Here is a 24,668-nt window from a genome sequence, read left to right as displayed (position 1 = left end):
ATTGAAGCTCGAATAGACGGACATTCTATGGACAGTACGCATTATCTAGCTCTTTTCTTAACGACAAAGCTTTTCTATTTTAAAATTGTAAAGATATTTATTATATTGGGGCACCTGGTTAAATTTTCCTTTCATGGGATTTATACGGGCGTTTGCAACGTTGATCAAATTGGATAGTTAAGAGTTGGCCAAATTTGTATCTTCAACGATGCCTTTCATGATAATCGTAGATTAAATGAAACATCACGGACTAGCCGATGAATGGTGAAAATAGGATGGTCAAATGGTAAGAGCAAACTTGCGGTTGGTGAGTAACAATTAGTTGGCTCAGAAATCCGAAGTACAAAAGAAAAGAATCATCAAATCTCTACCTCCTGAACTTGAAGTAGTATGTCAATTTTGAAACTAATAAACACAAAATGAATTGATTTTTTTTAGAAATCAAGAAATGCTGCTCTAACCATGCAGTTGACCGATTTATCCAATATAAATACATCGGCTAGCTATTAAAAACGAAATTCAAGTATAACAAGGCCTCAGCTTAATGCTTTACTATGATAATATTGACCGGTTCCTCGACCTTTAGACATACCAACCATTTTTAGTGCGGCAGGCATCAATATGGCCGTGTCATTAAACTCACCAGTGACAGTTTCAGGTCTTCGCGGGCCATGAACTCTAGAGACCACGGTCTCTACAGAACGACACTAATTTTCAACACTTTACTACTGTACCTATTCGAAGCTTTTAAGAATACCTAAGAGCTACTTAATCTATTTAGTGCTCTGATTTTCTTCGGCTATTCCCAATAGTGGCGCTTTAACGGATCTCTTAACATAGCTTCCGCACCTCCTACCCATTCTAATCGATCTAAATCTATCAAAAAGGCCATACGCTAAAAGCAAGGTCGTCGTAAATCAAGCCTAATGAAAAAAGCATCCGAATACAGCAAGATGTGCAACGCTGATGTCTGTATAGGCATACGCCTTCGGGAAACCGGCAAAGTATTTATCTTATTAGCGGATGCCTTAGGATTTTGGGCTTTCCTTGGCTCGCAATTAGTATGTCTCCAACTATACTACCTCTGAACAAAGACGACTGACCTATCAAGAAATCCTACTATCCATCCCTAATGCTAGTAACAGACCAGGGTCTGAAGCGGGTCGATAAAGATATACCGGAACAACATGCATGAAGTTTTACGACCAAAGCGGAACTTGCACCAGACCAGAACCTTTGCAATCAACATTTTGTTTGCCATATTCTCGGTCTGCGACTTGAAACAGCCATTATCTCAATAGATTGGGAATTATATAGGTCCTGAGGGTAAAACACGATGACTTGTGGTTTCAAAGGGGACTTTCCATATTCAAGAGTTCACGGTAGATTCCTAAGTCGTTCACGACTACTCGTAGGTAGGGCTCCGAAAGGAATATGAACATTAGCCGGTTTCTTGATTCTGGAAGCAAAGCTTTTTTAATTTATGATTAGCTCGCGGTTACTCCTTTCTCCACCTTGGAGTAGGGCTGGCCCGTCGTATGGTATGGGGAGAAGATGTGTTTAAGTCAATTTAGTAAAGGAAGAGAATAAGCAATGGTATGAAAACCGTGGTACGCCGCACGTGGGGAAGCATATCTGCTTATCACATCATCCTGTTCGTCTCCGTGTCCATTCCTGTTTCGTTTAAGCAGGATCTTGCTAGCTTCTGGGTCAACTGATCGTAGTGACCATCAAGTAGCATTCATCCTGGCTCAGCCGTACCACCCAAATCAAATAGATACCTAATTTACCCATCTTGATATTTTACCTCCTACTGTATTCACCTACGCAGAAAACACATTGTTGGCAGAATAAACGTTGCTAGACATTTAGAATTAAGTCGCTTTGTTCTAGATATTAAAAAAAATGTTTATCAACATCTTAACTCTCTGAGCAGTTCTTTGCTTGCTATCTCTTCTCGAGAAAGGGGCAAATATCACCACAATGGTCGGATACCATTGATCGGTCACTCTTCCCTTCTTTTTATTGCAAGCATTTTGTATAGCATTAGGATTCTTAGGAATCTAGGAATAAAAATCTAAATACTAGGAGCAACTAGGGCTAGGTATAGTTCAAGTCTTTCCAGGAACTTGCAAAGAGAACGTGACTTGCGTAGGGACACACTGGGGATTAGGGACGCACTGGAGAGTAGGGACACACTGCGGGTGGGTCAATGAGCGCGACACTGAAAATTGTGTCGCATGAGATACTCCTCTCAGATGTTGGATAGACCTACGTGGCTTGAAATAAGAGCGTACTGCCGATGAGATGTATGACGCCCCAAGAGAAATCTAATAGGAGTGGTACTAGGTTGAAACCTTTTTTCTGTGTTTATGATAAAGCTTGTAGCGTATACCGGAAGTGGCAACATGAAAGAACACTGACAACAGATAAAGTTTAGGCAGCTCATCTCAAGAGTAAGGGTCGCTTGAAAGGCAGAAAATAAGAAACTTCTTTCGAGGGGGCTTAGCTTATAGGGAAATCCTCTTGAGAGGGAATCAGTCACAGTAGGGCCCTGCTGAAGAGCACAGGCAACACAGAAAGCGACACGTCATATGAATTGGCTCTTCGTACCACTTCTCTTCTAGTCCGATGAACCCAGGCCTAAATAAGTCTTGAGATAGTCCAAAGCGATCAAACTCTTCTGACTGGGCATTACCCTGAACTCTGGAGACAGAGACGCCAATTGTTTCACGTTACATAGTTCGTCGACGAATAATATGATTGTTGAAGTCTAGCAACCAAGTCGTTTCGCCTGGGCTTACATAATGACATCTCCTAGACATGTGGGTGATTGTAGAGGCAGCCTGCCTCCTACTATGGATGGAGGGGCAAACCAGGTAGCACTTGCGGGCAAAATACACCCTGTGGTGTCTTCCTACTGTATTTTAAGACACAATTACCAGTCTAGAATTCGGTCTGACATGCGCACGAGAGTGAAGGTATAAATGAATTCGAAAACTACTAATGTCGGTAAAAAAGGAGAGAACTCTGCAGATGAATCCATACTCGAAGGTTCATTTGACCTCCCGCTTTGTAGGCTTGACACCCGCTAAATCCTAAATACGCTACTACGGCTTCCAGAGATATCTAGCAACCTAGCCAAAGAAACTGTTCTCCCAAATTTTGTTGGCCTAAGACTCGTCAGAAAAATATGGCTCATCAGATTCATACTCGGTTGTGTTCTCGTCGCCTGACGAAGTGGTGGTATTCTCCCTATTCCAACGATCCAATTGGCTTCGTTGCTTCGTGGACACGACAAAGCGCTCCTCAAAAACCGACCGCACTGCAATTCTCGTACTCTGTTTAAAGGTTCCTGGGTGAGAGACAACGAATAGCACGGCGTTGTAAACCTTGGCACGATCTTTGTTTTCATCGCTGAATTCACCATATATTATCAGAAATAGAAGTCGGAATGCCGCGTCCCGTGCTCGAGACTTATCGCCCCTTACGGCACGATAACGTTTATACTCGAGTTCATAATCAGTTTTGCAGGCCCTCAAATCTGCAAAGATATTATCAATTGACTGTCCGGCGAGTACGTCAATCCCGAGGAAATCATATGTGTCACAGAGAGTGTGATACTGAGGGATATCACCTCGCAAAGAGCGGAAACATTGCCGATAGCCTGATTCCAAGCCCCTGAGAGCAACGTCAAACAAACAAATATCGCCGTGAACGAAACTGGTTTTTTGCGGCTGGGAAAGACGTTGAAATCTGATGAAGGCTGATAAATATGGTATCGTTGAGATGTCAACATTGTGAAAAGTATTCCCAATTTTGAGTGTTGTTTTGCGACATTTTGATTCAACCTCTTCAGTGGTTCGCGTTTCATCGCCGAGTCTCAAATAAAGATCATCGGGTAACATCCTGCTCCCTTCTCTCTTGAAAACCGCAAGGCTGTCACTTCGACCGTCATATTTTACGACAGCATTCCCACCATTCTCTCTCACCACTCTCATGATTCCCTTGACCAATACAACCAATCTCCAAATGTCACTAGCATGGTTTCTTTCCCATTCATCAATCTCACTAGTGACGTCTTTGACTTCCGGCAGTCCGAATGTGCCACCATTGTGGTAGGCACGGACAAGATTGGGCGTTTGCGATACCCATAGCTGTGGAAGAACGTCTTGGATGTTGAAAGGCTTGTGGGATACGCGCGTTTTGATCTCAAGAGTTGAATTGATTGGGACCTGTTTTCCTTTTTTCTGAACCACTAATTTGGACTCGGTGGCAAGACGAGAGTAAGACTCGGGTCGCGTAAGAGACAGATTTTCCATCATGTTCAGAAAACTCTCATTTTCCGAATCCACATCAACATAAGCGTCAGTCTCGTAGCGGACTACGAATTTCAAATCGCCCAAGTTATAGGAGATAATCCGATGATGTCCAGTGCTGCCAGATACTTGAGTTGTTGTGAAAACTTTCTCAAACTCGTGACCGTAGCCTCTGAATTCGTGTGGCCCGATGAATGTATGTGTTTCGGTTTCTGCCCGACAAAAAATTGCTGTATTGCTTGTGGCCTCAATTTCAATGGTAAAAGGCTCCAGTCCATTTCTAGAGAGATTTGGATTGACGAACGACAGAAGTTTGCGGATGTTGTTTCGATCAGTTATCAAGTCAACTTGATGTATGTTGTATGAAGGTTTTTCAGTGTACAGCGAACGAAAAAGTGGTTCTAGCGGACTTTCAGGATGGCGAAACGCGTTTTGAGCAATGTAAATGAGCCCGGAGTCTTTGGCCACTTTTCTGGGGGTTTGGGGTGGAGACCAAAGAGGGGGGCAGCCGGGGACAGCAATGGTGGGGCTGGAAGATTCAATCCAATTATAAGAAGACAAATGCTCCACATTCGTGATGAATGGCCCGCTCTTCTTAACGTCTGTCAACTCCGGGCGAGGTATGTCTGCGATCCAAATAGAACCCATTGTTGCTTTGCTTGGTTGGTGATATGGTGATAGCCAAGGTGAATGAGATTTAGATCGAGTCCATCAAGGTATTTAAATGAGCACACGTCCTATGTATTACCCCGCACGGGTTTGGACAATACATACTTGCATAATCTGGTCTTACCTTGTGTGTAATTGTTTGTCTACTTCGCAGACTGTAGAACCTTGGAATATCCCTGTATGACCCTCCTTTGCCGAATGGGAGATTGGGGAAGAAGGAAGAGATGAAGGGATGAAGGGAACCCTGCATGTGATGCCAAGAACGATGCTGTTTGTGAAGTGATAATTTCAGCTGCCTATAGGACTTGCACTTGCAGATCGCATTCTAGGCTGTCATTTGATACCATTAAAGCCATAGGTTAGGCAGAATCCTGGTGATTGTGCCCTTCCTGCAGCTAGCATCCTCACCCGTCTGGTAGGTGCTGAGTTCACCACGTAGAATACCTCAGCGCTAACAGGAACCATACGTGTCCTGGACATAATTAACCTGGAGCTCGGGGTTTGCGTGGTGTCGGCATAAAGCCCACGAGCTTCCTACGTTAAGTATGTCGTTTGAATTTTGCACCGGAAATTTAGTTATTCGTAGTCGCTAATTGTATTGGACTCCTTTTCGCATTCTGCTGGCCGCCTCTATGTAGCAGTTCTCACATAGAGCAACAAATAGATTATCGTAGTCGGAGTTCTAAGAGTCTTAAGTCATCAGCCATCTAAAGATCTCTATCCTCACCTATGACATTGTCTAGGATCGGAAGTCCCAAACTACAAATCCGGCCGTTGCTCTATGACATGGCAATAGAAGTCGATAATCTGAATTAGGAAGGGAGTCGAAAAAACCAGGCAATCCATAGCCATAAAATCAAATCCCGAGAAACCGTCGTAGGAATCTTCTCTTTCACATTCTTGATCCACACATCCGTTAGAAAATACAAAGCCTCCCTGCATTCATAGTAGTCTGCCATGACAGCAATTTTTGCGAGCATCTCCAGGGTCAGCTTATAAGCCCGGAGTAGTATCATGAGTGCTTCAATATCCCAGCTTTCTGCAGTGACCTCAACTGAGCCTTTTTAAAGGCAAGTTATGCTTTCTTTCCAACCTCCAGTCAGTAGCTTTTTAAAAACCGGGGAGGCAAACATCAAATGCTTCGCAGACACTTGAATACGTAAGCAATTGTGAACTGGTAAATCAGCGAAACCACCTCCGGCAACAGCTTTTTCAGTAGCGGGCTCTTCAGCAACGGGCTCTTCAGCAGGGTATTCGTCGGCAACAGCTTCTTCAGCAGCGGGCTCTTCGACAGGGTGTTCTTCGACAGCAGTTCTTTAGAAGCAGGCTCTTCATTTGTCGAAATGAACTCAGGAGCAGTCATATTCTTACCAGGCTTTCTTTTCTTTCCCTTCTTCTTCTTCTTTTTCCTGCTCTGTTCCTTGAGACTCAGCTCTAGCGGTCCACAACGGAATTCCGAAATTTCGGCCACCTCATGAGAATTTTGGGTATTACCAAAAATGTTCCGGCGTCAATCCCACAGGTCCTCATATTCTAGTTGTAAAGGAGGACAAGGGTTGGCTCGCGGTATTTAATACCTCGGGGTATTTAGTATCTCGGAAGATTTTCCGTTTCGAGAGCTACTGCAGACAGGTATCGATGTCCAATTTTCCTTGAGGGAGATGGCTGTTAACTGGCATACAGCACCAAGCGTTGACAAAATATATAACTCGACGAACTAGTATGCATCACAAAAGAGATACAATTCAAAACATCCAATAAATGAACGGCGTTCGAAGACAATCAAGCTGATCGAAGACCTTTTGCACATTGTAATTGAGAATGATTATATTATCGCTTTGACAGGAATGGGAATAATCTCACAAAGTAGCCGCCAACCTACTTGCCGATATCCTGACCGAAGAGAACCAATTACCTCGGCAAACCGAACATCACTCTCTACTCGACCAAAATGCATTACAAACCAGGCCTATACATTGCTGCTTTCATGGAATAAGGAAAAAGAGCAGTGTAAGTGTAATAAACGATTAGGAGTATTGACCACATCGGATTGAACGCTCCTTAACACTAAGCAACCACTCGCATCAATGGCAAATCCCACACCAACTCTCCAACAAGCCGCCGTGGTGCAAAACCCAGGAGAAAATGCAACAATTACTCTCCACAATGACATACCCGTTGCAAGTCCGGGACAAAATGAAGTTCTCATCAAATTAACCTGCACCGGTCTATGGTAAGTACATAAATGAATTCAACCTTCCAAAAATGCTAACCCAATACGTACCAAAAAAAAAAAGCCGCTCAGAACTCCGCGCCGTGTTAGCCTGGGGCGCATACAACTCCATCATCGGCCACGAAGGAGTGGGAACCGTAGTAAAAGCCGGACCCCAAGTCTCAGAATCCCTCCTCGGCGAACGAGTCGGCATCAAATGGCTCTACAGCGCATGCAACAAATGCTCAGTGTGCAAACGAGGTTTCCCGCACAATTGTGCACAACAGCTCAATACAAGTCGCCATGTGCCGGGAACATTGCAGCAATATGTTATTGCCGATGCGCGATTCCTGACACTCATCCCTGAGGGTGTTGCTGATGAAGTTGCGGCGCCGTTACTATGCGCTGGACTTACGATGGTCGGCGCTTTGGCGAAACTGGATAATGAGCTGTTGGCTGGAGACTTTGTTGTTATCTCTGGGTCTGGTGGTGGGCTGGGTCACATTGGTGTGCAGATTGCCTCGAGGATGAAAGGGTTGCGGGTTATTGCTGTTGATAGTGGGGATGATAAGAGAGCGTTGAGCTTGGAGTCGGGCGCGGAGGTTTTCTTTGATTACAAGACTGAAGATGTTATTGCTCGAGTGCGGGAGTTCACTGGAGAGGGCGCGCATGCGATCATCGTCGTGCCGGGTACGAAGGAAGCGTTGAAGATGGCACCTAACCTGGTGAGGAATATGGGTTTTGTTGTGAATGTTGGCTTGCCGCCGAATGACTTGGATATTCCCCTTTCGGCTACGCTTTGCACAGCAAGAGGTAAGATGAGGGTGTGGTCTTATAGTCAAAATCATATACTAATCCTCAGAATCATAGGTCTCACCTTTATAGGGTCGTCTGTGGGCACCGAAGCTCAATTAGCCGACTTACTGCGAGCGGCAGCTGCTGGTACGATATCGCCATCGATTGAAGTTTTTGATTTCTCGGCTGTGCCGACTTTGATCGAGAAACTGAGGGAGGATGGTATTACGGGAAGAGCAGTGGTCACATTACCATAGTAATTTGACATTCCGTACTACAATTCTAACCAAATGTTATTGCTCAGACATGTGATGAAATGATGGTATGAATATGCGAGATTAACGAAGTCTGTCGGATGAACAATGAAACGCTATAACGAAGACAACCTCTTCCGAGATACCTCAAGTCCCTGTGCAATGCTCTCCTCCAACGACGTCCACCCTTCCCGCCCACAGAATTCCCGTAAAAGCCTTTCCGCTTCCTTGGCGGGGATAACTTCACTCAGATCATGTCCATCGTCAACTGGAGGTTCAGGAATCAGAGTATTATTAGGTCGGAGCTTTCGAACAACTGAGATCAGATCAGTGAGGTTCACTGGAGCAGCAAATCCGAAGAGTCGCCGAGACACCGTATTTGCGTCGAGCAGGCCCGCTACGTGGAGACGCGCGATGTCGATAACATCGCAGAAGTATTCTGGGTTTGTATGTCAGTTATGAGCAAGCACCAATCTAACATCAATGGGTGTGCACTTACGCGGCGCAAATGAGTCAAAAATACGTGTATCTCCCTTGGGTAGGCCGGAGACCCAGCCCGATGTCGAGCCGGGGATTTCTTCGTGCAGGATTCTCCCGAGCTTTTCCGAGTCAATATCATACCTTTTGAATGTCAGGCCATCGAATTATAAAACTCACGGTAAAATACGGCAACACAGTATTGAATTGGAAGCCCGGTTTGTTCTTCTCCATCCATTTCCAGGCTGCCTTCTCTCCCTCGGCTTTGGAGGCAGCATAGACAAACATACCCTTCAACTTCTCTGGAGCATCTGGATTATATGCTTGTTTGATAGCCTCGTCATTCCAGGTATCTAAGTACAGTATCAGCCAAGACATGCTTCTCCTCCTTTCTCTGGGAACTGGTCTCTCACCCTCTCGAACAACAATACCCTGCTTATTCGGCTCTGGAAACAACGCCGCGACCGCAGAAGAGGTCATGACAACCCGTCGGATATCACGATGTCTCGATGCAGCCTCGAGTACATTATGAGTAGCTCTCAATACCCACGGCACAACCTCTTCTGGATTCGAGCTGAAGGTGACATCTGATGCCTATATATCCAAGTTTCGTTAGCACGGAGTCTTATACTGTCATCCCATTTCCACCAGCAAACACATACCACATGCGCCACCCCAGATACACCATCCATAACCCCAACCAGAGCATCCAAATCCTCAAAGTTAGCCAGAACAACAGACTCATATGAGTCCCGCCCAAACTTATCCCGGAACATCTCATCGAGCCATGGTTTGGCCGAGCGGACGGTTCCGCGCACCCGGAACCCTAGTTCAAGCAGGCTATGGACAACATTACTTCCAATGAAGCCATTGGCGCCAGTCACCAGGATCCGCGAACCGCGAGGTAGATAGTAGGTTTGTGAAGCCATGGAGGATATATCGATGGGTGTGTTTCTGTTTCACCCCGGGGTGAAAAACAGGGAGAAGAACCATTGAGTAAGCGAGTGGTCAGACTGTGGAGTCGAATAAAGTTCCCCTAATTCACCCTCGGACGTTGAACTGGGTTAGGCGGAATTGAGTGGGTTGGGTGACATATTCCCGGGCCCTGTTGGTCGGTTTGATTAGTTGGTGGACTGGGAGTTAGTGCCACTAGAGCGGGGATAGACGGGATGGGTTATTGTTGTTGACCTCAAAGAGCTTTTAGGAGTCCCGGCAGTTTGGGTCAACCCGACGATCTCTGCGGAATAGGGGGTTTGTCGTTGACTCCAAAAGTGGACTTGGTAGCCTCGATGGGTCACATTTGTTGAGTTAGGATGAATTAAGAGTAGTTTGTTATTGCACAGAGAGGATCTTCCATAGAGTCTACCTAACTAAAAGGGCAACATTGTAGATCTTGGAAGTAACTAACTAGTTAACTAAGTAACTAACACCCGAGGGACATGTGGGAGGTACCTTGGTATTTATTGTTGTACTTGCACTCTGTTCTCATTGGTCAATACCCTGACGTCACAAGTGGGTACATAGCTGTCACTTTCTTCAGCCCGTTGGAGTCACAAAACATCTTTTGAACATATTCCATTCCCCCAGTATAGTGCAAGGAGCTTGAAATATATAAAATCTATTCCATCACATCACATTTTCACCATGCAAACCAGCTCCCAATCCAAAGACCAACCCTCCCAACCCCCAAACAAGCCGCCTACGCCCAACCCTCAAATCCCGTAACACACACGCCACAAGAACAACGAGCAACCACCGAACCGGTCCGACACCACGGCGACCCAATCGGGATAATTAAGCGCACAGCGGCGTCAAAACCATCCAGCGATGAAGAACGCGCGCGTCTGAGCGCACAACATCAACAACACGAAGAAAAACTACACAATGCACCCGACGTCGATCTGGAATACGGCGTAGAACTGCAGCCTGCTGAGGGGTATATTGCGGATACGGTTCAGCAGAAGGGGATGGGTTTGCAGCGTGCGCAGGCTGGTGCGCATGCTGGTCCGGTTGGGAGTGCGGGTGGGCCTGGTCATCCTGGTTTTGGGGAAGCGGATGATCTGGCGGCGGATTTGGGGGCGAAGAGGGTTGAGCATCATCGAATTCTTGGTGATAGGGTTGGGAGGAGTCCGCCGGAGGTGGAGGGAGAGGTTGCTGAAAGGGAGGCTGTTAGACGACGTAAGTTGGAACTGGATGAGAAGTTGGATGTGGAGGAGGCGGTTAAACAGGCCACCGGTGATCCGGTGGTAGGTAAATAGGGTAATGGAAGTTTCTCGGCGATTTATTTGGATTGGAATGTTGGGCCGGGGCTGGAAGGAGCGTATTTTACATAGTGGCAAGATCTGGACGTAACTTTCATTAAGTATTTCGAGCTAGCTAAGCGCTGCTTGTATCAACATGGAAACCGGACTCGCTCTCGGTTAGACAAACTGGGTATGATTATTGAAACGGTAACGCCGAAAAATCCCATCCTTGAACATAGAATGCGAAGAGGGTGGCAGATCAGATATCGTCCCCGGCTGGCATGCCCATAGAGACCTTCTTCAGTTGCAGGTCCTTCTTCAGTTCCTGGATACGTCGGCCCATCTTATTGCGCAAAATGTGATTTTGCACCTTCTCCCACTGCGCAGTTTCAGTGCGAATCAGAGCCTCCAGCTCGGCCACTTCCTCGCGTTGTTGCTGGAGTTGTTGTTGCTCCTCAATTTGATCGTCATCCAGCTCATCTTCTTCGTCCTCGTCGGAGATGTTGCTCTCATCGGCAGAGGTATCGCCGCGTTCGGTCGGTCCTTCAGCTGGCGTGAAAGGCTGCATGGATGGAGTATCGACCTGCTCCGGTGCTGGCCCTGGTGCTTCGTCATCGCCGGCAGCCAATGCGGCCTCCATCTCAGCAGCAAGGGCGTCCTCGAAGTCGTCCATCATCTCTTCCTCCGCTTCGCCGTATGCATCCTGCTCATCATCGTATTCATCTTCGTATTCTCCCGATTGCACCAAGCCCTCCACGCGATTCAGGGATGTGCTGTCCACCAGCTCAAACTTGGGAGGGAAAATGGAAGTTTCATCTTGGGCCATGAGTTCTTCCACAGCCTTTTCAACTTGTTCAATCGTGCGTGTGCTGACGCGATCGCGGAATCGGCGCTTGCGAACCCAGCGGAGGGGTGGCGCGACACCGTGTGCGTATTGAAGTGTCTTCTCATCGGGGGAGTCAACGCCCGGGGGAAGTGGGTATTCCATAGCTTCTTGGTCGCTGTTGACGCGTCCCAGCACCAGAAGCATTTGGCAGATATCTGCCGACTTGTACCAGCCTCGTCGGTCCCAACTCTTCATGCCCTCAATGATGCAGGGTAGATCCACTAGAGCTGCCGCATATTGATGACCCCGAACATTCAAGATGGAGCGTCGGCCCTCACGTGTGAGGGGTTTGAGACCGACCTCACCAGTCTTGAATGTCCTGTCGGTGATTGATTTCCTCACAATGTCGCAATCTTCTCCTGGGAGCATTCGTAGGACGAATTGTTCTTCGATAGCAGGATCATTTTCGGTGTCCGAGGCTTCGGAATCATATCCAACGCCTACCGGTCGGTTGGGAACGATTCCCTTGTTTTTGATGCGGATTGATTGTAAGGCCGGTTTCTTGGATGGGATGAGCTTTATTCGCTTGGGGGCTTGTAGGCTTGTCTCGGGTTCGGGTTGTGGCTCGAGCTCAGGCAGCGCGACACTTTCGGCCGGTCGCTTCTTTGTTGATTTCTTCTTCTTTGGTTTCTCTTCACTCGGCTCGGGTTGAGATTTTCGTGCAATCTTAAGTGTGAGTTTGCGCGGGGGTTGAGGAGTTTCGGCCACTGGGGGCGCAGACACGGGTGCAGGTGCAGGTACAGGCGCTGATACAGGCGCTGGTTCTGCTGATGGCGGGGGGTCTGGCCTTCTCGAGAATTTGATCTTTAAAGGCGGCATGGCGAAAATATGAGAGCTACCTGCCCTAGGTGAGAGGTAGCAAGTGAGAGGAAAACGAAAGGCGATGGTGACCGTGGAAGATAAAGGCGATGGCCCCCCGGGGCCGGGAAGTGAGGTTACATAATAATGGGCACAATCATGCCCAGGTGTCCACGGGTTGACACATTCTTTCTTTCTATCACTAGGATTATCGACCTTTCGCATACCTCTCACACGGTCCAAGAGGAAACCTTGAAAATGTCGGAAGCACTGGTCATATATTCACATGCATCCACGTAACATGATATGCGGATTGAAACTCCCCGATCTCGCAAAAGACAAATCTGGACTCTTTAAACTAACCTCAAAGACTGTGCTAATCGGCATATCCACGCCAACCCGCTTTAGTTGGCACTGCAATTGCCATACGTCGATAGAGTCCCCCCAGTTTTGAAGAAAGACACCGAACAAGGGCAATCGGCAAGATCAATGCTCAGACAGGCTGCCACCTGCCGGCGAACGATATGCACAAGCCGGTCGCAGAGGGCATTTTCATCACCATCGTTCTTACCCTCACTACTACTATCTTCTCTGGTCCCTGGGAAGGTATGTGCCAGACGTTTCTGGATGACTAGGCGCGAGAGTTCCAACGACAATCCTTCCAGGACATACCATACCGTAAGGCCTGATCAATGACCATGATGGTGACAGGCGCAATCTGGTCATAGTCATATTCAGTGCACAGAATCCAGTGGTCCACTTCCAGCTCCGTCCATTCGAACATGAGAAAAAGCTTGGAGCCTTAGCGCGTAGCACATCTCACGCTGCACATCGAGCCCGTCGATATCGAGATAGTCCTCAATAGCTCCCTTCAAATGGAACGTGACCATAACTTCCAAGATCGGATGGTGCCGGATGGTTGCGCGGGACGTGGAGGGTGTCGAGGATCTGCTCGAAAGGGATTGCATAAGCCACTGCCTTTTGGCTTGCTTCGCGCACTAACTCTAGGATGCCTGCACAGTCTACATTTGGTGGAGTCTTGATGCGCAGTGGCAGCTTATCTAGGAATAAACCTAAGGACCGTCGCTCGAGGTGCTCGAGGTCGGACGGTTCTATTTTCCCACGGACAGCCTGAAACCACGTCATCGGTCGCGCAGAGCCACTGCAGCATCTGAGTAGTCGCGGCACAGACAATCTGGTGCTTGGTCACGCCGTACCTTTGCGTCAATGCTCTGACTCCGTGAATCATGGTCCCTTCAAAATGGCAGGTACGAGACGTGCCCTCAAAGCTTGTTTAAGTACGGTGACGGACGCGGGATTATTCCTATAGTGTGACTTGGTTTCTGACCTACACCAGCCTTATATCGCAACACCCTATACTCCTTACATCTGGGGACAAACAACCGTAGGCTCACTGAAACATCATCCAGGAATTTTGGTGTGAGCGGAATGACGTGAGCTGCCCGGCATATACATCGAATACGTGTACCGTGTGCACTGCGGAGAGCGGCCGAGGCCCACCTTTTTTGAGCGGAGGTTGGAGAAGCGTTTTGGCTTGGGCCGATTTAACCGACGATGAGCCTGATGCACAGAGTGTGCCCATGATGCTGTGTTAGGGGTTAGAGTATTGTACCGCCTGGTTTGAACGAATTAGATTAACTACAATGGCACTGTCACAGTTCTTTCGAATTATGTCTAGCTATAAGTTTTCCCAATGCTCCCAGGGGTCCAGCAGGAAATTCTCAACTTGAAGCCAAGTCACCTGCCGATTCCCCCCGAAGCCGGGAGAAGGAGAAATACGATAAGATGAGGAGTACTAGCACCGTCAAGGAAATATTAGTGGAATTGACGAACAGAAACCAGGTGGTCTCCACCATTTGAAATTTCTACGCCGACAGAGCAGAAGATAGCCCTGAAGCGATCCAAGTGGGGCTTCTCGCGGGACAAGCATTTGCGAATGAAAGCTTCTTTGCGGCACGTCCAACCAATTAGCGAGGTGTTGCAAGGCCCTTCGGTACTTATCCTACTTGTTCAATCCGGGTTGTGTGGGGAACTCTTCTCTATGTTCGGCTCGTAAACCCCCCCGGTTTTCCCTCTGAAAAGTCGGCCTTGATCCTAGACCTGGCTTCGCAATCCTGCTTTCTCTTTTGCCCATCTTCTACTCGTTCCCGTACATCATGCCCGGGAATGAATCTGCTGGTCACAATGTGGAGAAAGCGACAGACTCTCAAGGTGAAAATCCGGACTTGCTACTATCGGAAGAGCAGGCATTAGCCAAGGCACGGGACAATCCCAATGACGCCCTACCTATCTTCATCACCTACGCCCCAGATGACTTTGATAACCCCCGCAACTGGCCCAAGTGGCGTAAATGGTATATCACCATCGTGGTGAGCATGTTGAATGTTTTCACGTACGTCATCGTCCACTCATTCCTATAACCGTGACACGTGAGTCAATGTTGAGCTAACACCGCCGACAGAACATGGTGTGCTGGAGGGATATCTTCGGGGGCGACCGGAATTCAAGAGGAGTTTGGTGTTTCTGCTGAAGTCACAACACTCGCTTTGTCTCTATATGTTCTGGGTTATGCTATTGGCCCTGTGCTTCTCGCTCCGCTATCAGAGTACTTCGGGCGTCAGCCGGTTTACGTCGTCTCGTGGTTCTGCCTGTTCATCTTCCAGCTTCCTCTCGCGTTGGCCCCGAACATCGGTACCATTCTAGTGTGTCGTTTCATCGCCGGCTGTGCTGGAGGTGCCCCTCTCACCAACACAGGAGGCAGTATCAGTGATATGTGGGAGCGGAACGAGAGTGGAGGCCCTATGGCTGTCTACGGACTGAGTAGCACCTTCGGCCCCCCTATGGCCCTAGTCATCACCGGGTACATCGGGTTGAATCTTGGCTGGCGCTGGATTTTCTGGGTCCTTATGGCTATGACCGGAGGCGTGTGGGTGGTGTTGGTCGCCACGGTTCCCGAGACCCGCCACACAACTGTTCTCCAGAACAAGACCAAACGGGTCCGGAAACAAATGAAGAAGGAGAATCTTCAGTCGGCTGAGTCGACCATTGACATGCACGCAAGCAGCAGAAAAGGTCTGCACGAACTCTTCAGTATCACCCTCACCCGTCCATTCCGCTTCCTCTTCACCGAGCCCATCACATTGTTTTCTGCAATTTACAACGGCTTCCTTTACGGGCTGGTCTATCTTTTTAACGAAGCAATTCCTTTGGTCTTCGGTCCACCCAAGGGGCATCCATTTAATGGCGGCCAACAAGGGCTGGCATTCCTGGGAATGGCGATCGGTCCTCTGATCGCATTCTGTTTCTACCCCCTCCAAGAACGTTACTACCTTCGCCGTGTCGCTGAAAATAAAGGCAAAGGTGTGCCCGAGGCTCGTATGTGGATGGCCCGTGGAGGGGCAATCCTCGTTCCAATCAGTCTGTTTTGGTTTGGATGGACTAGCTATCGGTCGGTGCATTGGGTTGTGCCGATCATTGCCTCATCATTATTCGGTGCTGGCATCTACATTGTCATCCTTAGCATATTGAACTACGTCGTGGACAGCTATCAGACTTACTCAGCTTCCGCTTTAGCTGGCGTGATCCTCGTCCGAAATGTCGTCGGTGCTGGATTCCCATTATTCGCCACTCAGATGTACCAGAAGCTTGGCTACGAATGGGCTTCTAGTCTGTTGGGCTTCATCTCGGTGCTTTTGGTACCAATCCCATTCATCTTCTTTTACAAGGGCCAGACTATTCGTCTTCGCAGTCGCTGGGCCAGTGAGCACTTCGATCAAGACGAGGACAGCCCTCACTGAGGATCTGTTCACAGGTGTTCTAGCCTCTTTTTTTCCCGTCACTGATCAAATCCGGTTCTAAGTGCATCTTCAGCACACTTTGTTATATTTATTGAAAACACATGGAACCTTTCACGTCTCTCGCAAAGCTGGTATATTGCATCATATGTGTGTGTTACAAATAGTTTGTATGGAGTATACACATCAAACATAAACTATTTTGTTAGGCAATGCCGTCCATATATGATGGAGAAAGAATTTATAGCAGCCATGGGATATTTATACAACACCCCTAGGTATCAAGAACGCTTGCACTTTCGCTGAAAGTCTCTGAAACGTGGTAAACAGTATTCCAAGGTTGTATAACTTACAGTCAGCAAAAATGTAAGAAAAAAGAGGTAAGAAACAAAACAAGAAACAAGAAACAAGACAGAAATACCAGTCCATATCCTCGGTGTACTCTATCCTCTGGTTCCGGGAGCAGCGAGGAGGAGAGGCTGATAATGGAGAAGGATGAGTGCTCCTAGTGGTGAGTCAATGATGTATCCCTTTAGTATTGCCAGCCGACTGGCTAGTAGACTCGATCTTCCGGATCAAACCTGAGCACCAGCCGGTAGGGGTAGGTACTTGTCAATGTGGAATCTTGTTGATGAAGAGAAGAGGATAGGCCTGGTGACTAGCTAGCTATAACTATATATTCCTCTTCCCCGTTTGCAGACGGGAGTCTGCGCTTCAATCAAACCTAACTAGGCAACTCCTTGTTTCACCCGTTCGCTCTAGATTCTCATTGAGCAGGACTCCGAGCGCCCTCATAAAGCGGCGCATCCCAATCGGGTACCTTGGCCCGCGGCCTAAAATTCGGTTCATAGACCTAGCATACACCGCATTTTAGGCCGCTCAAGCTGGATTTCCGTTTCCGCTTTAGTGCTCACCCCTTGGCGCTTTCTTCTCATTGAGTACTTCTTAAAGGATAAAACAAACCCAAGAATAGATAATCTATACACGTCAAATTTTCAGACATTCAAAGCGCCCCTGTTGAAAATCCAAGACTAAGTACATTGGTTGCCCTATGGGGCTCGGATCTGTTCAATCTTGGGAACCACGACGTAACCTTAAACCCCACTGGCCTGACGAACCATTATGACGTATCACCTAATCTACGAGCTTGTGGATGTGGATTTCCATCACAGCTGAAACTTTTTTCCTTCGCTCTTCCTGACAGTCCTACGTTTAATAATACCTCCTCACTCCATTACTTACCCAGAATCAAAATCATGAAACCGCGGACAATCTTGTTGAGCATCTTCCTGAAAGCTCCCTTCATCTACGCAGAAGAAAAGATCAGCCTCCAATGGGCAATTTGCGACCCAACACCACAAGACACGCTTGCAAAGCTTGGACTCGATGAAGCACTCCCATACAAAGAAAATCCAATCACCTACTATGATGAAGATCCCCCTATACATCTCACCTCCGGATTAATGTTCCGCACCAAAACGAACAAAGGCCAGCCACTCTCCACAGTCAAAGTCCGCTTTCCAGAGGTAGTCCCTGATATTCCAGACTTTGTCGACTGCTCTTGGGAATACTATGGCGGTAACCCGCCATCCTTCACATGCGAAAAACGCTATCCTTTGGACGGTAAAATCTGGCACGAGGAGCAGGTGCAGTTCGCCGAACGGTATGGGACTGTCGACTGGGATATGCTGCGTGCGTATGGGCCCTATCAGAATGCCAAGTGGAAGGTGCGGGTTGGTGGACACAAAGCCAAGTTTGATGATGTAGTAGCTGGAGATCTGCATCTGATGGAGATCGAGACGAAGGTGCTTAGGGAGGAGGCTGATTATGCGCTGCAGGAGATTACGCGCTATCTGAATGAGACGGGCGTTGTGCTTTGCGAGCCGCAGGAAGGGAAGACCATGCGACTGTTTCGTACTATGGGGTACCTCGGGAATGAAAGGGAGGAGCTATAATCAAATGCGAGAGATGTGGAACTTGTGTTGCAGATGTTGGCGAGTCTTACATTCCTTGACCTATCGTACTTTGCCAGATGCTGTAGGAGTAAATCTTGTTTCCTTATCGGTCCACTTCGCCCTCTATTGTAATCAATCGTGAAGCCAACGAGGATTCCGGCTTCGGTGATAGGGGTCGGGACTGTATCTCCGGAATAGGGATGACTACAACCTCGAAATCATACTATAATGATGCTGCTATTCCAGGAGAACTGTAAGTATACGCATCGTCTGCGCGTAATGTTATCACTACTAGGTTGATTGAGCTCTGCTCGTTAGTCGTTCTATAACTCGAGACAAAAGACGAAACGTGGAAGAGCGAACCAACATAGTGACACACGCTACCTCTATCTCTAGTCCGCATGACCTGTTCCTTATCGACCTGTTCCTTATCCTTCTATCTCGTCCTCTATGCCAATCGATTGAGAAGTCAATGAGTTCGGTTATAAGGCAAGGGGCCCAGTCAATTAAGCTCTACTTGTCAGTCATTCTATAACCAATGACCGTGGATGAGACGCTTGTGATGTACTAACCGAGAGATCAAAGCTGCCTCGTCGCCTCTAGTCTATATGTAGCTCGTGTTAAAGGATTCACCTCCTACTGTCTTATCCGTCTATCTTAGCCTGTCTGCTAATAGATAACTACGCGAAAGGGGTCATTAAGGACAAGGCGTGCTTGGCGAGCTGAGTTCTACTTAGCTATTTCTAAAAATGGAACGATAGTACGAAGGATAGAGAGGAACCGGGGCGTACAAACGGTCTAGGGAGGTCGGCGAGCGATTTCAGAGATCATTGAAGCGCCTCAATATGGCCGCTGTAGAAGCTTCATATTATAATAAGTAGGGAAAGGAAATGAGGGGATTATGCTATCTAGCTCTTATAGACGCTTGTATCGTTGGTTTACGCGAATTGTAGGGAGGAGCGTTAGGTCGAATATACAATTGATGCGTTTTAACCGACATTCCCCTCGCTCCGAAATTGATTGGACACTATCAGCCATAGGGGCTCTCACTCTCGTACTAGGCGCCAAGGCAGATCCACGGACCCGCTGCATACGGGCGATTGTCCACAGATGGTCTAGGGCGCAATGGATCGACGATAGACCGGCCGGCTGATGTATCCGTGAGGCAGAGGCGTGGTTCGGCGTGGCGGACCAAAGGCAAAATGCCTTATGTCGAGCATATTCAGCAATTCTGGATAGAAAAGGGGATGGGTGAGGCAAATCTGCGTATAGAGCGCTCGAGAGGTCGAACGAGGGCAAAGGACTGGTCAGTTCGCGCCGGTGACCGAGGGGCGGGGGCTCGGCGAGCTGGATCAATGGCAAAAATGTCTCACGGGCAGGACGCACACAGGACGCAGATACTAGCAAGAAAGGAGCCGTAACAGGCGGAACGTTCAGCGAGCAACAGTCGGGGCGATGAAGGCGACTTTATAGACGGCAATATCAGTCACGTGGAGGAGAGAGAGACCCAAAGAGGCACGCTAAATCGAAATTGGTAATTCGCCGTCACCGCAGAGTCAGAGTAAGGAGTATAACTAGTTAGTTAGATAGTTACGTACGAGCTAAATGACGCTCTTATTTTATCATTTTTACTTCGAGCAATAAAAGTCTATTTTTCTATATGTGTACACATCTGTACACCTATACACATGAGTGCATACTAGTCTAACTTCTTTTCTATCACGGCATCATGGGATATGCAGACGTTCTTCCTTCTACAACACCAAGATATGAGTTTAAGGGAATTCAGCATTGTCTGCAGATTGTGGAGGGACCAGATGGGGAAGATGAGCAAGATGAATGTAACCCATATGTTATTTTTACTATTGATGAGCGTTCCTTCCTTGATTGTTTTCTGAGCTCCGGAGAAAGTTCCCTCAGAAAGGCCTGGGAAGCTTACGACCCTTCTACTAACGAGCTTCTCATCAAAGTGGCGGAGTCCCCAGGTCATGCAGAAGGAGCCGGTGTTTTCATAGAATTATTCGGAGCATGGATAAGACCAAGCGATCCAAACTACCCGCTTGTCAACTCAACAACAAGAACATTTCGCGGTCATTCAAACAGGGAGAAAAAAGCTGTCTGTTCATGGGTGCCGAAACATTCGGGGCTCGACGGCGATTGGCCGACTATCGCCGTCGAGGTCGCATACTCAGAGCCCCCGGCGAAGATGATAGGAGACGTTGGTTTCTGGTTGAATGATTGTTATGGGCGTGTCAACTATGTGGTTACAATCAACATCCAGAGGCGCGGAAGGAAGGTATGCATACAACAATGGGAGATGCGAAACGGCACCCCATTCCCTGTGCAAAAGATGGAGATCACGAAAACACCAGCACCCAACTGCGAGAGGATCCAGGGGGCGATACGACTCTCCTTTGAGGACATCCATCTCAGGCCGAGAGGGCAAAATGACACTGATTTTACGATCAGTCATGACGATATTGAGTATCTTGCAGCGCAAGTCTGGGATGAACAGGACAAGGAGGAACAGCGCGCAGCTAGACGCGCAGCTAGACGCGCAGCTAGACGCGCATCTAGATAAGAGATCTAGATAAGAGCTTGTCCGCCTCCGCCTTTGATTATCCCGCCGCTCCCGTTCACTTCACACTTCCTTCGCGGCCTCGCTCTACCTCTCTTTACCCACATATTAATCGCCACTGCTTTCATAATATCAACAAGATCGTCTCATTTTTTTTCCTCATTTTTTTTTTTTTTGCTTCTACTAGCTTCTCTACCCATAATGTCGGGCCCAAACCTGCACAACGCTCTCCTCCGCCCTCCGATCATCCAAATTCTCCGCGCTCAAGGCTTCCACTCGACACGCCCTTCAGTCTTGGAATCTATTCAGGACCTGACTGGCCGGTATCTGATCATTCTCGCCTCATCTGCAGCGGAGCATGCCGCAAACTCACACCCATCCGACCCAGTTCCGGATCTCGAAGACATCTACCAAGCCCTGCAGGATGCAGGAGCCATACGGCCACAATTACGTGAATGGGAGGAGGAATGGCAGGGAGAAGAAGATATGCGTGGTCTTGATGGTTTCCTCGGCTGGATCACTGGCCCTGCCCATCGTGAAATTCGACGTGTTGCCGGTTTTTTGCCCAGCGAGGGTGACATGGTGGACCCTGACGCCGTTGAGAAGGAGGATTACTTGACCGCATTGAAGAAGAAACACAGCAAGACGGGTGAGGAGTCTCGGTACGCTGGGACTGTCCTGGGGAAACATGCTGAGGAACACCCTGTCGTCATTGAGGGTGGTGCCCCCAGCATCCAAGACTGGGGTGCACAGGTTCGTGCCCGGGCTTTAGAGGCAATCGATAGCGACAGTTCTGGTGTAAGCAGCGCACCGAGTCATCTCTCCGACGACGAAGCGATGGCCGCGTGAAGGGCTCCATACGGCCTCATGAATTGTTTGGCTTTTGAAAGAGTCGTAAAGCTTGAATCTCTACTTCACCAATGTGCCCAGACCTGAGCCGACATGTCACCCTTCCGGTTGTCCATTTGCTCACATTGTCTTTCATCTCTACTCCCCTATTTGAAACACAAACAGTCCCCCGCCATCTACCGGAACCGTCAAACTCAGTCCTCACCAGTGGTCGCCGACATTGTTCCAACCTCGACCCGAACCATGATCATCGCCCCCACTTCACTGTTCCAAGGAGACGAACTTCTTTCAATGGCTCAACCACCAGAACTATACCTACATGCCCCACGGTATCTCATAGGATGGGCTTGAAAGCCCGAGGTGGCGTTGCAAGCAGACTCGGTCTGTTTAGCAGGGGTGCAAATTGCCAGGATTTCGTTTGATCGGGGATTAAGATGGGATTTTCATTTTCATTTTCATCTGAGTATTGCGGCGGGTATCCTCTGCTGCGTGGAATTCTGATGTGGTATTTCGCTGTCTGTCCTAGGAGCTCACGAGAAACGCGTCGTATGGTCTACCCGTTCCCTAGTTGTGTCTAATAGCAGAAGATGCCCCGAGAAATATCAACTATTCGAGTGGCGAATCGCTAACTCTTTGCTTTTCTGCAAGAATATTCGGCGGCTCATACCGCACTGCCATGTCTTTTTAGTAGTCTGCTTAAATATGTACGTATCGTACGTATGTTTTACGCCTTTGGTCTTGGATATCTTCTCGATCTTCTCAGGTTTCTAGGCAGACGGAAGAAAAAGCCTTGACAAATGTAGACGAATTTACAATATCTAAGCTTCAACATAGTATATACAAGAAGTGAAACAAGAAATTATACATGACCGAAACATCGTGCACAAATGAAGCCGGTTAAGGAACTGGCTGGTAGCTTCCTTTGCTACGCAATTCACTTTGCCTCCATCTCAACTTCGACTGCTCCAACGTCGTGAGCTCTGCGCTGTATTCCCCATCGTTCAGGGCCTGTTGTAGACGGCCGTTCCGGCGTTGCTTCAAACAATACAATAAAAATGCGCCAATGAGAAGCGCGCCAACAACAGCGGCACCGCAGTACACACCGATATGAGCCCCCTGGCCAAGATCATCCCATTTCTCGGATAACGTCTTGGCCGGTGTCTTGTTGATTTGTGTTATGGCGGTTGAGTTTCCACTGCGAATTGAAATCAGTCCCTGAAATAACAGACTTCTTGCTTCAAAACAAACTCACCTGACCACCTCAATACTCTCACGGGTGCCCGTGGTTCCATTGTACTTGTACTCCTTTCCGGTGTGGAAATCCTGAACGCGGACCTTCGATACACTCATAGTGAACGGAACATCGCTCCAGTCAACCAAACCACCACCCCAGTCGAGATTCCCTTGGGACTGTCCCTTGACTCCAACCGGCCAATTGCTAATCTTGACCTGACACGGTGTTTGCGGGTAGTTTTTGCCATATACAGTCAACGGCTCGGAGTAGTTCACTGTCCGCACCAAGTCGCCATCAATCCACCATTCAAGACGATCTTCATCCCAGTACGACGTGTAGTTGTGGAACTCGGTATCTGCATTCGGAACATAATGATATCCGCCCCGATCACTGGTGGTTGTGTTTCCCTTGCCGAAGAAATCCGATTGCACTCCGCTCGTGTTGTATCCAACCCATTCCCAGTCGATCTCGTCCAGGTCGTCGGATTGCAGGATAATACTGCTGATGACACCGGCTCCCTTCGCCATCTTGACGTGTGCTTCCATCACGCCGTAGAAAATGTAGAAGTTGGATACGAGGAGAGTTGACGAGTTTTCCGTTTTCATGGAGAAGTCCGCGCCTTCGGATGTGTAGTCCAGAGTTCCGGTCTTCATGGTCCAGAGGTCAGTGTCGAGAGTTGAGTTGAAGAGCCATGTGTGCTCGGTTCCAAGAGCTGGATCCGCACTACATGTCGTGTGCTCCAGGGGGTTGCAATCCGTTCCGGTGTATTCGGTACTAGCATTGGCATTGGCCACCCCGTAAAGGGTAGTCAGGGGCAGAAGCAAGAACGAAAACCAGGACCTCATGATGTCGGAATTCCGTATCGACGCGGTATGCTCCGTCTGATCCTAGTACCCACACAATACCGCTTTATATCGCAATTTCTGCAGCGGGAGGATCGCGATAGCTGGAGGGGATAGATGTGAAGAAATCAACATCTAAGAAATTCATCCACCAAAGGAGATGAGGGAGTTCATGGACGTGAGTTGAATGGCTCGAAAAATAGCCATGACTGCTAGCAAAATCAAGATTAGGGAGGTCAATAAGCGAGATAGCTAAAGGCATCAACCATTGCTGTAATTAGAACCTTGCCCACTTAGTCGAGCTTAGCGTCGAAAAGTGTCGCAGACGACTCATCCAGTTGAGATTGAAGTTATGGAGACTAATGTTATCTCCGAGTCCGAAAGGAAAGCTTTTTCGAAGCTTGACTCTGCACTATATACTAGTAAGCTCCTTAGCGTTAATTAAACGGCCTCATTGCGTTAGTCGCCTGTTAAAGGCCCACTGGCAGCGTAATTAACTGGGAACAATATCCGACCATTGGCTATGCTTGTCTATAAACAGAAGTCGAGGAAATTAAAAATGGAACAGGGGAAAAAAAGAAAAGACGCAGTGGATTATTTATCAAAGCCACGATACATCCCGGGAGAGTATTTAACAAACCAGCTTGCCTATTCGCCTTCTATCATTCGTGACTTTCTAGCACTAATGGGGAACCAACTTAGATCGAGGCCAACTACTTTGACAAGCACTTCATTTCCCTGG

At 48.0% G+C, this 24,668-nt stretch overlaps 13 protein-coding genes across 13 annotated transcripts; 6 read left to right on the top strand and 7 right to left on the bottom strand.

The window, feature by feature from the left end:
• Positions 1 to 3,173: 3,173 nt before the first annotated feature.
• On the bottom strand, positions 3,174 to 4,967 carry N7516_007926 (uncharacterized protein; the record flags this gene model as incomplete). The annotated part of the gene is made up of 1 exon (XM_057220646.1): positions 3,174 to 4,967. One exon carries the CDS (start codon positions 4,965 to 4,967, stop codon positions 3,174 to 3,176), a length of 1,794 nt encoding a protein of 597 aa, XP_057070918.1.
• A 1,153-nt stretch (positions 4,968 to 6,120) lies between these two features.
• Positions 6,121 to 6,351, bottom strand: N7516_007925 (uncharacterized protein; the record flags this gene model as incomplete). The annotated part of the gene is made up of 1 exon (XM_057220645.1): positions 6,121 to 6,351. The coding sequence occupies one exon, from the start codon at positions 6,349 to 6,351 to the stop codon at positions 6,121 to 6,123; it is 231 nt and encodes a 76-aa protein (XP_057070917.1).
• A 724-nt stretch (positions 6,352 to 7,075) lies between these two features.
• On the top strand, positions 7,076 to 8,252 carry N7516_007924 (zinc-dependent alcohol dehydrogenase; the record flags this gene model as incomplete). Its single annotated transcript, XM_057220644.1, has 3 exons — positions 7,076 to 7,221; positions 7,286 to 8,013; positions 8,071 to 8,252. 3 exons carry the CDS (start codon positions 7,076 to 7,078, stop codon positions 8,250 to 8,252), a joined length of 1,056 nt encoding a protein of 351 aa, XP_057070916.1.
• A 113-nt stretch (positions 8,253 to 8,365) lies between these two features.
• Positions 8,366 to 9,655, bottom strand: N7516_007923 (uncharacterized protein; the record flags this gene model as incomplete). Its single annotated transcript, XM_057220643.1, has 5 exons — positions 8,366 to 8,688; positions 8,749 to 8,848; positions 8,907 to 9,079; positions 9,140 to 9,320; positions 9,389 to 9,655. 5 exons carry the CDS (start codon positions 9,653 to 9,655, stop codon positions 8,366 to 8,368), a joined length of 1,044 nt encoding a protein of 347 aa, XP_057070915.1.
• A 510-nt stretch (positions 9,656 to 10,165) lies between these two features.
• On the top strand, positions 10,166 to 10,984 carry N7516_007922 (uncharacterized protein; the record flags this gene model as incomplete). The annotated part of the gene is made up of 2 exons (XM_057220642.1): positions 10,166 to 10,174; positions 10,382 to 10,984. The coding sequence occupies 2 exons, from the start codon at positions 10,166 to 10,168 to the stop codon at positions 10,982 to 10,984; spliced, it is 612 nt and encodes a 203-aa protein (XP_057070914.1).
• A 244-nt stretch (positions 10,985 to 11,228) lies between these two features.
• Positions 11,229 to 12,674, bottom strand: N7516_007921 (transcription initiation factor TFIID subunit 7 family protein; the record flags this gene model as incomplete). Its single annotated transcript, XM_057220641.1, has 1 exon — positions 11,229 to 12,674. One exon carries the CDS (start codon positions 12,672 to 12,674, stop codon positions 11,229 to 11,231), a length of 1,446 nt encoding a protein of 481 aa, XP_057070913.1.
• Positions 12,675 to 13,057: 383 nt separating this feature from the next.
• N7516_007920 (AMP-dependent synthetase/ligase) lies at positions 13,058 to 13,437 on the bottom strand (the record flags this gene model as incomplete). The annotated part of the gene is made up of 2 exons (XM_057220640.1): positions 13,058 to 13,251; positions 13,326 to 13,437. 2 exons carry the CDS (start codon positions 13,435 to 13,437, stop codon positions 13,058 to 13,060), a joined length of 306 nt encoding a protein of 101 aa, XP_057070912.1.
• A 74-nt stretch (positions 13,438 to 13,511) lies between these two features.
• Positions 13,512 to 13,799, bottom strand: N7516_007919 (AMP-dependent synthetase/ligase; the record flags this gene model as incomplete). Its single annotated transcript, XM_057220639.1, has 1 exon — positions 13,512 to 13,799. The coding sequence occupies one exon, from the start codon at positions 13,797 to 13,799 to the stop codon at positions 13,512 to 13,514; it is 288 nt and encodes a 95-aa protein (XP_057070911.1).
• A 1,031-nt stretch (positions 13,800 to 14,830) lies between these two features.
• On the top strand, positions 14,831 to 16,471 carry N7516_007918 (MFS transporter; the record flags this gene model as incomplete). The annotated part of the gene is made up of 2 exons (XM_057220638.1): positions 14,831 to 15,066; positions 15,136 to 16,471. The coding sequence occupies 2 exons, from the start codon at positions 14,831 to 14,833 to the stop codon at positions 16,469 to 16,471; spliced, it is 1,572 nt and encodes a 523-aa protein (XP_057070910.1).
• Positions 16,472 to 17,724: 1,253 nt separating this feature from the next.
• On the top strand, positions 17,725 to 18,423 carry N7516_007917 (uncharacterized protein; the record flags this gene model as incomplete). Its single annotated transcript, XM_057220637.1, has 1 exon — positions 17,725 to 18,423. The coding sequence occupies one exon, from the start codon at positions 17,725 to 17,727 to the stop codon at positions 18,421 to 18,423; it is 699 nt and encodes a 232-aa protein (XP_057070909.1).
• A 1,729-nt stretch (positions 18,424 to 20,152) lies between these two features.
• On the top strand, positions 20,153 to 21,004 carry N7516_007916 (uncharacterized protein; the record flags this gene model as incomplete). The annotated part of the gene is made up of 1 exon (XM_057220636.1): positions 20,153 to 21,004. One exon carries the CDS (start codon positions 20,153 to 20,155, stop codon positions 21,002 to 21,004), a length of 852 nt encoding a protein of 283 aa, XP_057070908.1.
• A 198-nt stretch (positions 21,005 to 21,202) lies between these two features.
• N7516_007915 (Bromodomain associated domain protein) lies at positions 21,203 to 21,850 on the top strand (the record flags this gene model as incomplete). Its single annotated transcript, XM_057220635.1, has 1 exon — positions 21,203 to 21,850. One exon carries the CDS (start codon positions 21,203 to 21,205, stop codon positions 21,848 to 21,850), a length of 648 nt encoding a protein of 215 aa, XP_057070907.1.
• An 897-nt stretch (positions 21,851 to 22,747) lies between these two features.
• On the bottom strand, positions 22,748 to 23,929 carry N7516_007914 (glycoside hydrolase family 16 protein; the record flags this gene model as incomplete). The annotated part of the gene is made up of 2 exons (XM_057220634.1): positions 22,748 to 23,045; positions 23,103 to 23,929. The coding sequence occupies 2 exons, from the start codon at positions 23,927 to 23,929 to the stop codon at positions 22,748 to 22,750; spliced, it is 1,125 nt and encodes a 374-aa protein (XP_057070906.1).
• Between the last annotated feature and the right edge of the window lie 739 nt (positions 23,930 to 24,668).

This window comes from Penicillium verrucosum, assembly GCF_028828655.1.
Source record: "Penicillium verrucosum strain IBT 35672 chromosome Unknown utg000003l_segment0_segment0, whole genome shotgun sequence".
In the NCBI taxonomy this organism is placed as follows: Eukaryota; Fungi; Ascomycota; class Eurotiomycetes; order Eurotiales; family Aspergillaceae; genus Penicillium; species Penicillium verrucosum.
This window is presented reverse-complemented; position numbering and strand designations above follow the sequence as displayed.